The sequence below is a fragment of the Ixodes scapularis genome, unplaced genomic scaffold (assembly GCF_016920785.2).
Source record: "Ixodes scapularis isolate PalLabHiFi unplaced genomic scaffold, ASM1692078v2 PGA_scaffold2__306_contigs__length_199485367, whole genome shotgun sequence".
Taxonomy (NCBI): Eukaryota; Metazoa; Arthropoda; class Arachnida; order Ixodida; family Ixodidae; genus Ixodes; species Ixodes scapularis.
This window is the reverse complement of record NW_024609857.1, coordinates 111,126,509-111,141,046: the sequence shown is the minus strand read 5'-3', so window position 1 is coordinate 111,141,046 and position 14,538 is coordinate 111,126,509. Positions and strand designations below refer to the sequence as shown.

Genomic DNA, 14,538 nt, shown 5'->3' with positions numbered 1-14,538 from the left:
GTTATGTGTTTATTGTTAAGTGTATAAAATGAAAGGGAGAATAAATGGTTGGGATGTAAACTCCCCGCTCCCCCAGCACAGACACACGCTCACAAACAGCTCCAAGAGCAAAAGCTGACGAAACATTCTTCATGCGTCTCGTTGGTTTTTGTGAGGTGAATAGAAGCATCGAGGCGTAGGTAGGTCGATACTGTGCCTTCAACATGCTCTCACCAGCACAGAGTAATGATGAGCAGATTCTTGCGGATCTCGGGCTTGGTGAACAAGTCACGTGACGACGCCGTTTCTGCCTCGGTCTCTTGAGCCAGCTCCCTCTGCACTTTCTTTCAAAACAGGGGGCCACATTAGGTTATCGCTTCAACTGGTCACAATTTTTCTATAAAATCACGTAAAAAGAAATCGCCAACAAAATATAAATATTCGCGAATGCCAAGCCTGATTTATAGTATACAGTTTTAGGCAATAAGAAAAGAAAGATAATTAGAGTAAAATATTTTCAACATTGGTAAAAAGGATGAATTTCGACTGTGCGTTAGTTACTACCGACTCAAGAAACGCCGTGCGAAACGATTCGTGAGCATTTTAATGTCGCTCCTTTATTAGAGAGTTTTAGGGAACCGGAACAAAATACGATCGATAAACAAAAACGATCGATACCTTGGATCGGGCGTGTGGACCGATCGTGTGCCCTGAAACGGCTTTGGGGGAACCGTATTCGCAGACGATAGCAGTCGATCGGTACAGGTCGCGCCCCCTGGCAACGGAAACCTGCATCCGCCTCATCGAGAAAAGACAAATTTGCGTTTGTTTGTACAACTCGCAGAAACTCAAGTAAATAAAGATCGCACCCTAAATATATAGAGAACCAAAAAAATAGTATACCTACTTATAGTTCGTCTCATTTTTTTACTGGAATGAATGCGCTTCCGTAATACAAAAACTGGCGCACCGCGGCGTGTCGCCCCTAGCACGGCGAAGTTCTAAAATGTTCGTCTGCTAAAGAAGCAGACGAGCTTTCCGACAACAATGGCGCTCGATCTTTTTGACCATGACTTGGAGTTGGCTCTATTCAGCGAAAGCAATTTAGAAAAAGTGATTTTGTACGACTGTCTGCGCACTAAGTGTGGCGTGAGTCTCTTTTGAACTTCCCGCTTTCTATAAGCGAGGCACGCACGCGCGTGCCGTGGGGCCCGTGACTTGTGCAGGGGCACGAGTGAATAAACATTCTTTTTGGTTTGCCGTGACACGGAGTCAGTCGCATTTCTTTCGGGTGCCACCGAGCACCGATACACTAAGAGAAGGCGCTTGTTGGCGGCAAGGCATAGAACGTTCAACTTGGCGTAGCTTTTGAGTAAAGAAAAAAGTTGTGATACCAGGAATGATGTGCGGATACCACGAATGAAGTGCCAGCGTATTTTGGTTTTTTTTTCTTTCAGTTTACCAGATTTATATACTTGGGGAATAAAATAATGCCTCGACCGTACATGGTAACTTGTTTTCAAATACATCATGCGTTCTCAGCGGGCAAACTTCGGTGTTTTACATCAACAAATATGATGTTTACACCAACCACGTCCTGATATGCTGAAACGTTGCCGAAAGCAAACTCGATTTGGCACAAGAACACGCTCGCGCGCGCTTATCATCAACATTCGAAGTCGTCTGCTAGCGATCCTGTCTTTTTCCCTCGAGGCCCAATGCAGGATCGAGTATTAAGAAAGCTATGGAGAAATAAAACTAGAAATATTAAATCTCGAAGAAAATTCAAAAATAACCAAAATATACTCACTTTCTCAAGTTGATGCGGTCATTTTTCTTGTACAAAGCTAATTCAATTCAATTTTTAATTCAATTTTCAATTTAATTCAATTTTTATTTTAAGATCAAGTCATACGAAATAAAGAGCTGGCCCACAAAAGCAGCATTCTGCTTGTATGTGGGATCAGGCGACCAACTACAATACATGTTGTTACAAAAAAAAAAAAAAACACTCAGCAGCACAAAAAAAAAAAAAAAAAATGAAAGGAACACAAAATTAGCAGCACAAATAAATACAAAAAGGAACACTTTAGAGCATGAAATATAGGTGTTTATAGCCAAGTCTACTCACGCAACCATGAAATAAAAGCACGAAATATCTCCAACGGTTAGGCTACGATATCTACAGCTCAAATGCTTGACACCAATTCCTTAGTTTCCTTTTTAGTACCCTAGTGGATTCTATATTCATAAGGGACTCTGGGAATTCGTTACTTTCCATACAGTGTGTATATTTTTGAAATGACGTATCTTTCAGTATGTCTTAAATCTCTATTTTTATTTACGAGGAGGTCAATCCGTTCCTTCGCTCCTCGCAACGATAAGTTCTTTTTCAACGCTGCGTCATTCCAAAGTGCTGGAGCGAAAAAGGAGTAGCGCCTAGCAGCTCCTGAAGTAGAAAGATGTTGTCTACTACTGTAAATCTCTTGCGAGGAGGAGGCGGAGGGACGGAGGTAGATGCGGCGCTCATGTTGCTCTCTTACGGTACAGGTAGCAGACGATCACGGTCGTACGCACGCGGACCGATCGTTGCGCCGTGTACGGTACGACCACGAAGAAAATATAAAGGAAAACCTGTAACTTTACTGCTGTACACTTATTAAAACTATCACCAAATATTCAAAGGGCTCGTTTTATAGGATATATGTGATTAGCATTTGTACAGAAATTTTTAATTCATGCAACATTTTTAAACTAAAAAGTATCCAGAGCCTTAAAGCAGAAGGCTGTTGCACACTCTGTTGCCACTACAGATAATCCTGTCATAACAGCAGCTGTAAAAAACGGGTGATAAGTGCTCAAAATGCACATCCAATGTTTGTATAAAAAAAAAAACATATAATATGTAAAAAAAAAAAATTGTTCTGGGCCAGCGGGATTCCAACTCTCCACTACCGGTCCTCTACAGCTCAAGAAATCGGCGCTCCAATCCACTGAGCTACCGAGCAGACGATTTTTGGCTGCGCTAAACACCAATTTATTGAGATTAAAAAAGTCCTATTGCGCTCTGTTCTTTATTCTTTTTCTTTTTTGCTGACTCAAACTTTATGGACTTGCTGTCACACATCGCGCTCCTGCTAGGCACTGCCACGAGTTATTTTATTCATGTTTGGAGCCACGGCACGCTCTCTCCGCCAGCGAAATAGCCATTTTGCTAACGAAGGAGACTGTCCATGTCGGCCATTGGTCGTGCCGGTCGTGCCTTACGGTTCCAACAGCGCATTACGGTAAGGTCGCAGAAGACAGGCGCATGCGCAGTTCGTACCGGAGGGCCCATCGTACCGTATCGGATGTGCAGAAACGGTTCCCTAAAACTCTCTATTATCTCAATAGGAAGTTTTGGTAGATCGTGACCGATATTTCCAATAACGACATACGGCGAGCAAGTGTTCTAAACTTTGTCTTTGGCTCATCAAAACTTAAAGAAAAACAAACCAATCAAAAAACGTAAAAAAGAAATAAAAAAAAAAAAACGCGTAGAGATTTTGCGATGACGAGCCAGCGAAGCTCGTGCCGTCATGGGTTGAACCATAACCTCCTCTATGCTCACGGAGCCTGGCAGTTCGATGACGGAGCCATAGAGTGCCCGGTCGCAGATTTGGAGCGCGAGGATCTGGTGGCACAGAGCATTTCTCGGGGAGCCTGCTGTCAGCGCCGAGATTTGTTTCAGCAGCGAAGACTCGAGTCATGATTTTAAAACCCGACAAGAAAAGAAGCGGTAACCCGAGGACGCGAGAAGCACGAGCGGGCAATCAATCGCTCGGGATAAGCGTGTTTAGGCGTCTCGCCGCAGCGGGGCGCCCGTTGCGTGCCTCTTGTCTGGCGCTCTACCTTTTCACTTTTGGCGGCTGCGTCTCGTGGCGATCTGCCGGGCTTTGTCAGTGTACAGAAGGCTATGGTTGAAGTCGGGGCTATATAGAAACGCACGGGGGCGCATTTGAGGATTAAACAAATGCATGTGGTGCGCAAGTAGCAGACAAACTTGCACGCCGCGTATACCCTATACACCACCCGCGCCTTTGCGCGTGCATCGCATAGTTACGGGGATCGTTGGAGGAGTTGTCGGATCGATCTACGCTCTCTACTATTGTCTTGTAGTTAACAAGATAGCGGTATCAAGCGATAAGAACATACCAAGTACGAATCACGCAGCGATTAATATGAACATGTTTAGTCACGACCGGCGTTTGCTAATCTCTCAATGTCTCCAGCGTACTGAATAAAGGGCGTCGTTCACACATGATTTAGAGTGTCATAACTAACGGTGTTGCATAATGAAAGTGTTATTCAAAATTGGATGAGGCTACACTTGAACCCCTGACGGCTATGTTTAGTTTTAAATGACGGAACTGCTAAGTTTCTTACCGCTGCCTCTGGCGGGTCGCAGGTTCGCTACACGGGCTCAGCGTAGTATTTTTCCTGTTCTAGGTGATGTGAGCTCAAAATTAAGATTGCTATCTAGTGATTGCGCCATATGCTTAATTTCATAAAATAGGCAAGAATGTCAAGAGGCCTGCAAGCTAACCTATACTGCTGAACCGCGCCGAATCGGTCAAGAAACATCTTAAATGTGAGAAATCACGTTAGCGCAGCTTTTTGTGTAAAGGAACACCCGTGTTAAACCCCGGTTTGTGGAGCTGCGTACTCGTACGATAGAAACTTAAGACGGTATATTTCGGAGTAGGAGGCGCGGTAACACTCCGTTGCACTCTCCCCCTCCGCTCCTTTACTTTAGCCCCCTTTCTAAAGAGTAGCAAACACCAACAAGCAAAGCCCTCCGCCGCAGAAAAAGAAAACAAAAAAAAACTTAAGACTTTGGGTAGGAGTGCGTTAGTATAAAGCTTTATTTCTGCAAGCTTATTCTCCCCAAAAATCCGTTTTAGAACGGTTCTTCGACGTCACAAGAACTCTTTCAACCCGTGAAGAACGGTTCTTCCTCAAGCACTATTGCCACCTGGCGCACTACACTCTTAAAAAAAACTAAAAAAACTAATAGTATTTACTAGGTAAGAGCTAGAAACTGCTTGTCACTTATATTAGTAGGTACCCGGCAACCGTAGGTAGCAACGGTCAGGCTAATAACGGCTTCTAAGTCAAGAAACTAGTAGCTGGAAGACCGGAAACGCCACGCGTCACGTGATTTCCGGGGCGAAAAGGCATGTGGCTATACCACTTACCACCAGATGGCAGTTAAAACATTAATTAAAACTCTAACTGTCAAAGCGGAATGTTAACCGATCATTATCCAGCATTTAAAGGGGCGGTACAACGATTTTCAGACTTGGGCCAATTAACTGCGGAAATTAATATGTCACCCATGGAACAAAGAACAGAAAACCCTATTTTCTTGTAAGCCCTACTTTTTATGTAAGAAAAAAAAAAATCCAAACAAATCGAAGGTCAAAGTGCTTCTCAACCTTCCACGTCGCTTTTCGAGGGACGCACTCTTGGGGATCACGTAGTTTCCCCTGGAGTTCTCTCTTCAGAGATCCCAGCCGCTTTTTCCGCTATTGTTGACTTTTAAAGGATTAGCATCGTCGAAGGTCGCTGGGAGCAATCGCAGTGATGTGATTGCGGCGCCAATTGCGCCAAACTTCGCCAAGGGGCTAACCCTGCTACATCCTGCTACATTTCGCCAAAATGTGGCTAATCTGCGCCAAGCCTGCGCCAAACGGCCAATTTTGGTCGCCTTTCAAAAACGAAACTAAACTGAGAACCGTAATTGAGCATGCTAGAGCTTGGTGGCACAAAAGACGCCGCCGGACACAAAGTACCCTGCATCAATCGTCTATTCGGTCTTGCATGATTTTTCCCGTCGTCTCGCGTTTCGCGCTCTCGTCGTCTCGGGAATCTCGTCTGGCGTCTTTCTTAGTTTTTTTTTTTTAAATTTTTTTAGCGATGGACGCGGGCCTCTGCGGACGCTCCGATGTTAGTGTGCCAAGTGCCAGACACGCCGCGCGGCGATAGTTCCTTGCGCGGCGGGTTACTTTGTGAGCTCAAGCCAACGTTACTAAAACACTCAGTTGAGAAACTCCCATAGAGACAGCTTTGAAAAAGTGACCCCAATCTGTCTCCGAGCACCGAGCTAATGACGAACACAACGCCACCATTTCTCCCGCAGCGGCCTCTCGAGGAACTGCACGTGACTTACTATTATGGCTTTAAAAACAGATACAGCGGCAGAGGTTACAGGGGTGCCACCCCCTCCTCCCCGGCGGACGCGCCGCGTCCAACTACCGACGTTAAAATGTACCTAGGTCAGGACGTGCTACCTGAAAGGCCCGCTGAGGCATGGTTGTATGAAAACAATATTAATTGTTCCGCAAAACCTTGGGAACTAAAGATGATAAAAACATTACGCGCCCATCATTTGGTACTAAACTCCAATAAATTTCATACGAAAAGAGTCTTTTCCGTTTGTTTTTACGCGAAAACAGGCTTTCAAAAAGCTTAAGGTGACCACAGTACAGACAAACGAAAACGAGTGGCGCTGTTGCCGCATTTAGCTCGGTCTCGGTGGACGCCAGCGGCCCAGGTTTCGACGGCGAGTTTCCCAACTGAGTGTTTTAGTAACGTTGGCTGAAGCGCTCGCGCGACCACAGTAGCCGTGGTTGCGCGACGTCGTGTGTTGCCGTCCCCAGGTCGCTGCAGATATGGCGCTTTTTAAACTGAAACGCATCGACATTCCTGCTCTTGTTTAAATCATACGCTGCTATAAAAATCCCTCTTTAACTCAATGACTGCTTGGCGAAGTTTTGATTACCTAGGTTTCTCTCGATAAGCTTTCTTTCGAGAGGGACCCCGGTACGTGAAAAATCTGCCGCGAAAAAAGTTGACGACGAGAAGTGAGCTAAAGCAAAGAAGGCAATGTCTGCACGCTGAACCCGCACACCGCGCTTGTTTGTTTCGAGTTCAGTCGTTGCACAAAGCGGCCCAAGAACTTTTTGACCCTGATTCGCAATGTCTTGCATCGATACGCTCAGGTTTTTTTTTTTCTGTGTGTATAGCCTGTACCTCGCCTGCCGGCCTGGCAAGCAGGCGCCGCTGGACTGTTTATTGTAGTATGCTGGACAGTTACATTTTGCATACTATTTTGGGAACCAGTTGGCGACGGAGCGGAGTGGCATGGTTTCGGTTTCGGTCGAACAGCCGTTGTCTCCGCTCGCGCGACGAACCACGTGTAACTGCAAGCCTGCCGAAGTTGCCTTCACGTGCATGTGAACATGATTGCACGAGAGGCACCAGCCGGGACGGTTGCAATTCATTGTTTTACATTTGCTTACTTTTTATAAAAATCTGCCACGTCGGGAAGCAGTAAAACAATAGCGAGTGTTGTTTTTTTTCGGAATTGCTCGGCAACGCTTACAGCACTGTATACTTGTGGGATGTCTCAGCAACAAAAACACAAGCAGCGAGTTCTGCCCCAACACGTCACATCACAACACAACACATAGTGCCCTTCGTTTGTCCAGCACTTAAAACAAATATTTATTTTTCTAAGAATATATGCTCCAAAAGTCACTTTTTTAGCTCCGAAACACTCTTTTGGCTGCTCCAAAGGCCACATTTGCTGCTCCAAAACACTGTTTTGGCAGCTCCAAAAGGTGCTCCAAAATGGCTTAGGCCAATCACATCACTGAAATCGACATAAAAGACGGTTTGCCACAGGGGTGAGGGCGAGTGTAGCAGCTGGGGGGGACAGGTTTTGTTCACTTCCGCGCATCCCCAAGAGTACATCACACACCAGTTCCGTTAACCACCAAAAGCGGCTGCAGATCGGCAAATATTTCGCTTTCTTCTTTACGATTACGCACCAAAATAGCAGTTTTTACCAGCAAACTGATGCGTTTTTGGTCAGCTGTCCTCGGGTAAAAAGTATAAAAAATACAAACTGTCAATTATTCGAACACTAAAATCGTTGCACTGCCCCTTAAATGTCAACACGTGTGATCGTATTGCTGTAACATTTTTATATTGAATGGCACGAGCGTAGAATAAGAAGTTTACGACTTAAACCCTTTGTCACTTGAGCTTATGATTTCGTCCGTTGAAGAGATGCTTATTGTATTTTGTTTAGACTGACGCTACCTGCTGCGCTGACGCGCTATGCTCCGAAACGGAACGTCTGCAGCTGTATTTTTACTAACGTCATTAGGAACATTTCGTAACCGCTTTTCTCCTTCTCCTCCTCGATAACGCCGCTACTGAGGCTGCGCGCTGCTAGCTTTGTTTGCGGATTTCTGGATTTCCTGGCGGCCGGTGAAGGGCACTGCGGGACGACGTAAGCGGTCAGCGAGAACTCCCTATTGACAACGTGTTGGACGTAATGCGGTCCCTAATAACATTGAGATCTAAGTTGAAGGAAGACAGGCTTTTTTTTCTTTTTTTTTTTTTTAACTGGACTTACCACGAGGTCAGACGCCAGATTCTCCGGTGGTTCGACACCATTTCTTTTTGCAATCCGTTTCAGGATGACGATTGCATCGCTCATTCGGTTCTGGGACAGGAGCCAGCGCGGAGATTCTGGAAGTATTCTTAAGAACAAAGCGAGAAAAAAAGTTTTTTTTTAACCACTTCTGGACAAAGGAGTAATTGCTTAAATAATAGCGTGCTGATATTTTAAACGTGTAATAAATAAACTCCACTGACTGATGTCTAGCATAAAAAATGGCGATCTTTAATTCATTAGTTACGTATGGGAACATCCAAGACAAGATCATGATTCATAATTTAGTTATCTTTATTGATTCCGAGTTTCACAAACATTATACACTTAAAGTTAAAACCCGTAAGTTTCCACTTTCTCACAGTTCTGTGAGAGATTCTCACAGTTCTGCGAGAGACAACCCCCGCAGCCTACTTAGGGAGTTTGGCATATTACCACATAAAAAACATCAGCCTAGAAATCAACTTTGCAACGCTAAAGTGAACATAGCGTGAACACTTGACTTCATTTCTAGGCTTAAGCATACTTTCTGCCAAATGTAGTGTCCGAGTTCTGTAGGAAAAAAAGAGATAAACGGCAATGAAAAAAAAAATATTGTACTGGGTTTCTGAAGGCGCAGAGGTAGACAGAAATTAGAATATTGCCTTTCCTTTACAAATACTCGTACTCACAAAAAAACTGCATTATATGAGCTAAAATCCCTAGAAAATGCTGGAACCCCTTTAACTTCCACCCCCCCCCCCCCCCCGCAAAAAAAAAGGCACAATAAGTAAACATGTAAAGTGTTAAAACCACGGGTGACAAGAAATTTTGCGTAACCAGCCAGAACGCCGTCCAATTCGCTCGTAACATTATATTATTACACTGGCGAAAAATGCCTCACTCAACAAAAGTCATTCGATTATCAGTACAATGCTAGTGGGCAATTCCAACAAATCGCGTCTTCTGCATGCATGATGCCATTATTGTATACTGGGCTGTGGAAGGCGTTTTCAGCATGAACAATAGATTTCTTCTAACGAATATCAGAGGCTGCCCATGCTTTGGAAGCTCAGTGACTCCGCATCTTTTTTTTCGTTGGGTGACAAGCTCTGGAAAGGTCTTTAAAATGTACCGAAATGGGATAAATGTTGCATTATCTGAGGTAATAATTTTCGACATGAATATCTGAAAAGAATGCACATCCGGCGTCAATAATATATATCTTAAAGATCCCTCTCCCTCCCCCCCCCCCCCCCACACGCACACACATCACATAAACACACACACAAGCACGCAGGCCCGAGTGCACACACACAAAAGGGCTCGGAAGAAGCTGCAAACAGGCGTGTTGCAACGTAGGAAGCCACAGCTTTTTTTCTGCTTGAAACGAAATGATTAAATCTTTTGTTCCCTTTATGAAGGCTTGTTAGTATCCGAGTTAATGCGAGTCCCATAAAAATAGGAACACTTGTACAAAGACAAACCGAAAGAAAGAAAGAGGAAGAGATGACGGACCGCAGAGGACGCTAAAGACTAACGAAGCCAATCCAATGTCAAGTGAGTGTCACATGACATTCGAAAGGTGCGCGGCGACGCGCGGTCACATGAATGGTTAACAACGCTGGATTGGCCCAGATAGCTTCTAGCGCCCGCTGTCGTCCCCCGTAACGTCAAACAGCAGAGTGTATTAGTAAGACGAATAAGGCACGGCTTGCTACAAAGAGGTGGAATAGGCGGCGCATACTAGAAAGGGGTAGTGGGATCAGGCACCGACGAGCGGCCCGCGTAGAAAGGCCCCGGATGTACGCGGCAGCGCTGCGGTCGTATGGGCTCGAGGGTGACTGCTTCCGAAGGCCTTCGGCGAGCTGGTTTTGCTTGCGGTTTGGCCGTTTGGCGGTATGGGACTGCGAAGTGTCTCCCGTTCTAATCTTTGCCCCGTGTTTGCTGTCGTTTGTGTGGCAATGAAAGGTCATGCTGAATTAGTGTTTAATCGTGCAGCCAATGCACTGCGAGCCGCCCTGGCCGACCGCTTCATCCAGCTTATCCAGCACATGCTTTAGTGGCGCCCCCTCGAGCGTTGACACGGAGTGCGGCAGCCGTGAGCGCTCACTGAGCTCACTACCCCTTTTCTATTTAACGGCCACTCAAGCCAGGACTAAGCACGTCATGAAGGAGGTTATTTTTTGCTTTTTCTGGAATATTAATTTGCCTATAACTTTTAAGATAAAGCGAAATTCAAGAAAAGAATGGTTTAATTGAGATACTACGTTCAGTGCCCTCAGCTTTGGTGCAAATCCAAAACCAGTCTAAACGCCGTTGCAGGGCCCCTTTAAGGATAGAGTGGCCTTCGTAATTTGCTTTCCTACTCAGTCACGTGGTCTACAGGTGAGTGAAACCCAGAATTAGTTGTGCTTAAAATGTTAACACCTTGGAATGGCGCGGCGAGAGAAGAAATTATTTTATTCTTCCATGCAGGAAGTTTTGTTCTTAAAGGTGGCGACGACCGCTTACAAAGGTACAAACTACCAACTAGCCCAGAGTGCAAAAGTTTTCAGGCGAGCTGGTTATAGCCTCGTCCCACTACAGCGAGAAACACCGATTTTTGCCCGGCGCTGATTCTGTTCCACTGTAACGATCAACACCCACGACAAACGCCGACGAGCGAAGACAAACGATCGACGACGGACAGGGTGTTGTTTGTCCTTGAACTTGAAGCACCGCAAGCAGTCCCACCGAGGACCATCTCTCGGGGACAAACTTTTCCTCCTCCCCGCTTGTAACCTCCGTTGCCGCAGTTCCTGCAGTTCGCATCCCTCGAATGCTCGTTGTAGTCATGGCTTGCTTGCTGGTGGTCGTGTTGCGAAAGGGAATTCGCCGTGACTGGTTTTGCTCGCGAAAACTTGGTGCGCGAGGTGGTGCTTCAAGACGCCGAGGTTTACGCCCCTGCATCATGATAAATGCACCGACGTTCGAGGACTGACCAAAATAAGACCGCTCGTCACGAAGTAGGACACGATATTCCGGCAAGCCATTCCGGCAGACGGGAGACTTGTCATAGCGTTCTGTGATAATCGGAAAGCCGTATTAGCCCCCCCCTCTCCAAAAAAAAAACACACACACGCACACACACACACACATGCACACGCACACGCACACACACACACACACACACACACACACACACACACACACACACACACACACACACACACACACACACACACACACACACAAAAAAAAAAAAAAAAACCTGCTTTTGATAATCTGGAATTCAAGTTTTAAACATATTCAGGATCGACGTAAAAATTTGTGGCTATCGCCAAAAATGCCTCGAACAACCCCCCCCCCCCCCCCTCAAAAAAAAAAAAAAAAAAAAAAGAAAAAGGAATGATTTGCTAGTTTCGAAAAAGTTTGATGTCAATTGTCACGACTGCTAGCGGAAAGTCGGCAACGGCAAACTAAGACTAATCAAGAAATAAAGTAATCGTCTTCATTTTAACCGCGTTTGTCGGCGCGTTTTACGCCCAAAGAGGAAAACGCGAAAACCGCGTCGCCAGACTCTGTCGTTCTGCGTATTTTGAAGTGTTTTGTTCACAACTCTAGCCCCACTAGGAAACAAGTTTCCTTTCCCCGTGTTCTGCGTCGCGTCCGCCAGGTGGGACGGCGGACTTCGACAAACCGACTACCTGTCAGTAACGTTTGTCGCTCGTTGTCGTATGTCGCTGTCGTTGGTTGCTGTTTATCGCTCTAGTGGGACGCGGCTATTAGAAAACATACTGTAAACCCTGGGACAAGAAAAAATAAAATAACGAACAATATTCCACCACTTTTGCAAAGCCGTGGAATCTCGTTTTAGGCAAGACAAATTTGACTACTTGGTTAAATATAATCTTTCGTTCTTTAGACAGCTCGAGTTTAGTGTGCCAGAGTATGGCGAGACTGTTACCGATTCATGAATAAGAAATCCAAATCGAAACAGGCAGTGATGGGAATTACACCCAGGATCTCTGGGTTCTGCAGCACGAACTATCGCTACACGTGCTCCGAAGGTGTGTTAAAAGCGCTAAAAAGCAGAGAAAAAGGAAGGACAACGACAACAAGAGGCGCCTCGTTTTGGGGTCGTTTTTGAGTAAATTTCAGAATATAAAGCTGCGGCAAACTTCGGGTGCTTTGCAGATCAACAAAAAAAAACAAAGAAGTTTGCCTTCGTAAAACTGTTCAATAAAATATAAAGCGCGATGTGATTCAAATTTTGGTCTGCGGGATAACCTCGACGCTCAGATGTTTTCGCTTAGAATAGAGACTGGGTAAGGTAAGAACTCTGGGGGAACAGTCCGCAGAAGTACTTACTTATAATAGAGCAAGTTAGCTGTAGCGCAGGCCGAGTATATGAGGCCGAGAGTGAACCAAGACCTCGCTATATAGGCCACGAACGGCAGGAGGCAGAGCCCAAGAGTCCAGGCAATGCAGACAACACCCAGAACCAGGGTCCTCTCGCTGGGGCCCACCAGCTCCAGAACTGGGTGGGTAAGGAACGTGATGTACAGGATTCTTGAAGATAGGACCATCTCAGTGCGCCCTTTGTTAGTTGAGCACCATAACCCCCCCCCCCCCCCCCCCCCCCCGACTCTCCGAAGTAGAGTATAAATCTGACCTTCACAATAATTCTTTAATAGCTTTCTTTTAAACCACATAGCACAATAAGAGAGATTACCGTCAAACCGGCCACAGCCTCTAAATGTCAGTGTAACAATGACATAGTTCTTCGCAAACGATAGGTTCCTGAGTATCTTATCGAATTATTCTGGAATGTTATAGGCTACCAATGGTTTAGAAAATGATAAAACATGCCATGAGTTTTTTTTTAATGGGACCGGTGCAATAATACCATATATTTATTAGGAATGTAAGAATTGTTCAAATTGAATAGCGCATCATCACTCCTATAGCCTTCATAGCGGAAAGGAATGTCACGGCATGCAGGCTTGAGAAGATGCTTCGCTACTCAATGCTAAAGGACACTCTCACACTCCTGGCATTCATGCGTGTAATATGCACACTATATACAAAATATAACTGCAAGTCTAATCTTTACGTTCGAATGTCAGTTTACAATAGAGAGTTCTAGAATAGCGTAAAGATCTTTGCGTACACCCGTGTAAGACTCATGCAAGCTCTTAGCGGAACGCTGCGGAGTGCGTTAATCTAGCACTTTTAGTACAGCGAAACGCAAACGCATTCGTAAGTACTTGTAGCGCCATCTAGATGTGCGTATGCAAACTTCTCCAAAAACTCAAAGGCCCGCATTCTGTCAAGCCAATAGACTACTTCAAAAAATCCCAGGAAACAACACTCCGCGAGTTGCATTACGGTACCTGGGAGGCCATGAAGGGGAGTGGCTATGGTTTTGGTTTTAATCGCACCGTTGACCTGCAGTGCTGAGTGTATCTCAGCATTGCATAAAAATAAAGTCAGCGCCCACTTGCATTGCACCCATTCTTCTTTGTGAGAGTCCCCGTAGAAACAGGAATCTCCAGCGGCCATGAAAAACCTCTTAACGAGGAGATTGAAGCGCCCCGTATCAATAGGTAACACCTAAAGTGTTACAAATTTAAGAGAGTCGTCTACTCGATCATGCAAGCATTGTATTTGGTCGTGACGGGATGTCGTGAAGTGAGCTTGGCGAATCAAAACCGAAACATAGAGGACAACAGTATACCAAGCTGCTTGGCGCGGCATTACGCCGCTTGTATCCCTTCGATTCTAGAAGAGATCTATTCGATGTCGTAAATCCCATCGTTTCCCAAATAATCTGAATACCTTTCTGGGCGGCGGCTGTGAACGTGCTTTGTATTTTTCGTTTAAAACTCTACGGCCATAAGTTCGAAGTAGGGCTTCTATTTTTCAGTCTGGGAAAGTCTCGCCCTTTCCCAGACGCGCACGACGGTGGCAACGTGAAGGGGACACATAGGGGACCGCTGCGTAACCGCTCAAAAATTTATAGCGAGCGTACGTACGCATAGCGCGCTGCGTTGCGTGCGCAGAGTCGAGCACGCAACGCGAACTCAAAC

General features: G+C 45.5%; 1 protein-coding gene across 1 annotated transcript in view; it reads right to left on the bottom strand.

Annotated features, from left to right (window-relative positions):
• The window catches only part of LOC115329931 (beta-alanine transporter-like), a 37,458-nt gene that overhangs the window by 11,666 nt on the left and 11,254 nt on the right, over positions 1–14,538 (bottom strand). Inside the window, exons 4-6 of the mRNA XM_042291500.1 lie at positions 12,818–12,986; positions 8,447–8,573; positions 214–323 (exon numbers count right to left, since the gene is read on the bottom strand). Coding sequence (XP_042147434.1) covers positions 214–323; positions 8,447–8,573; positions 12,818–12,986 — 406 coding nt within the window. The remainder of the gene's footprint in view (positions 1–213; positions 324–8,446; positions 8,574–12,817; positions 12,987–14,538) is intronic.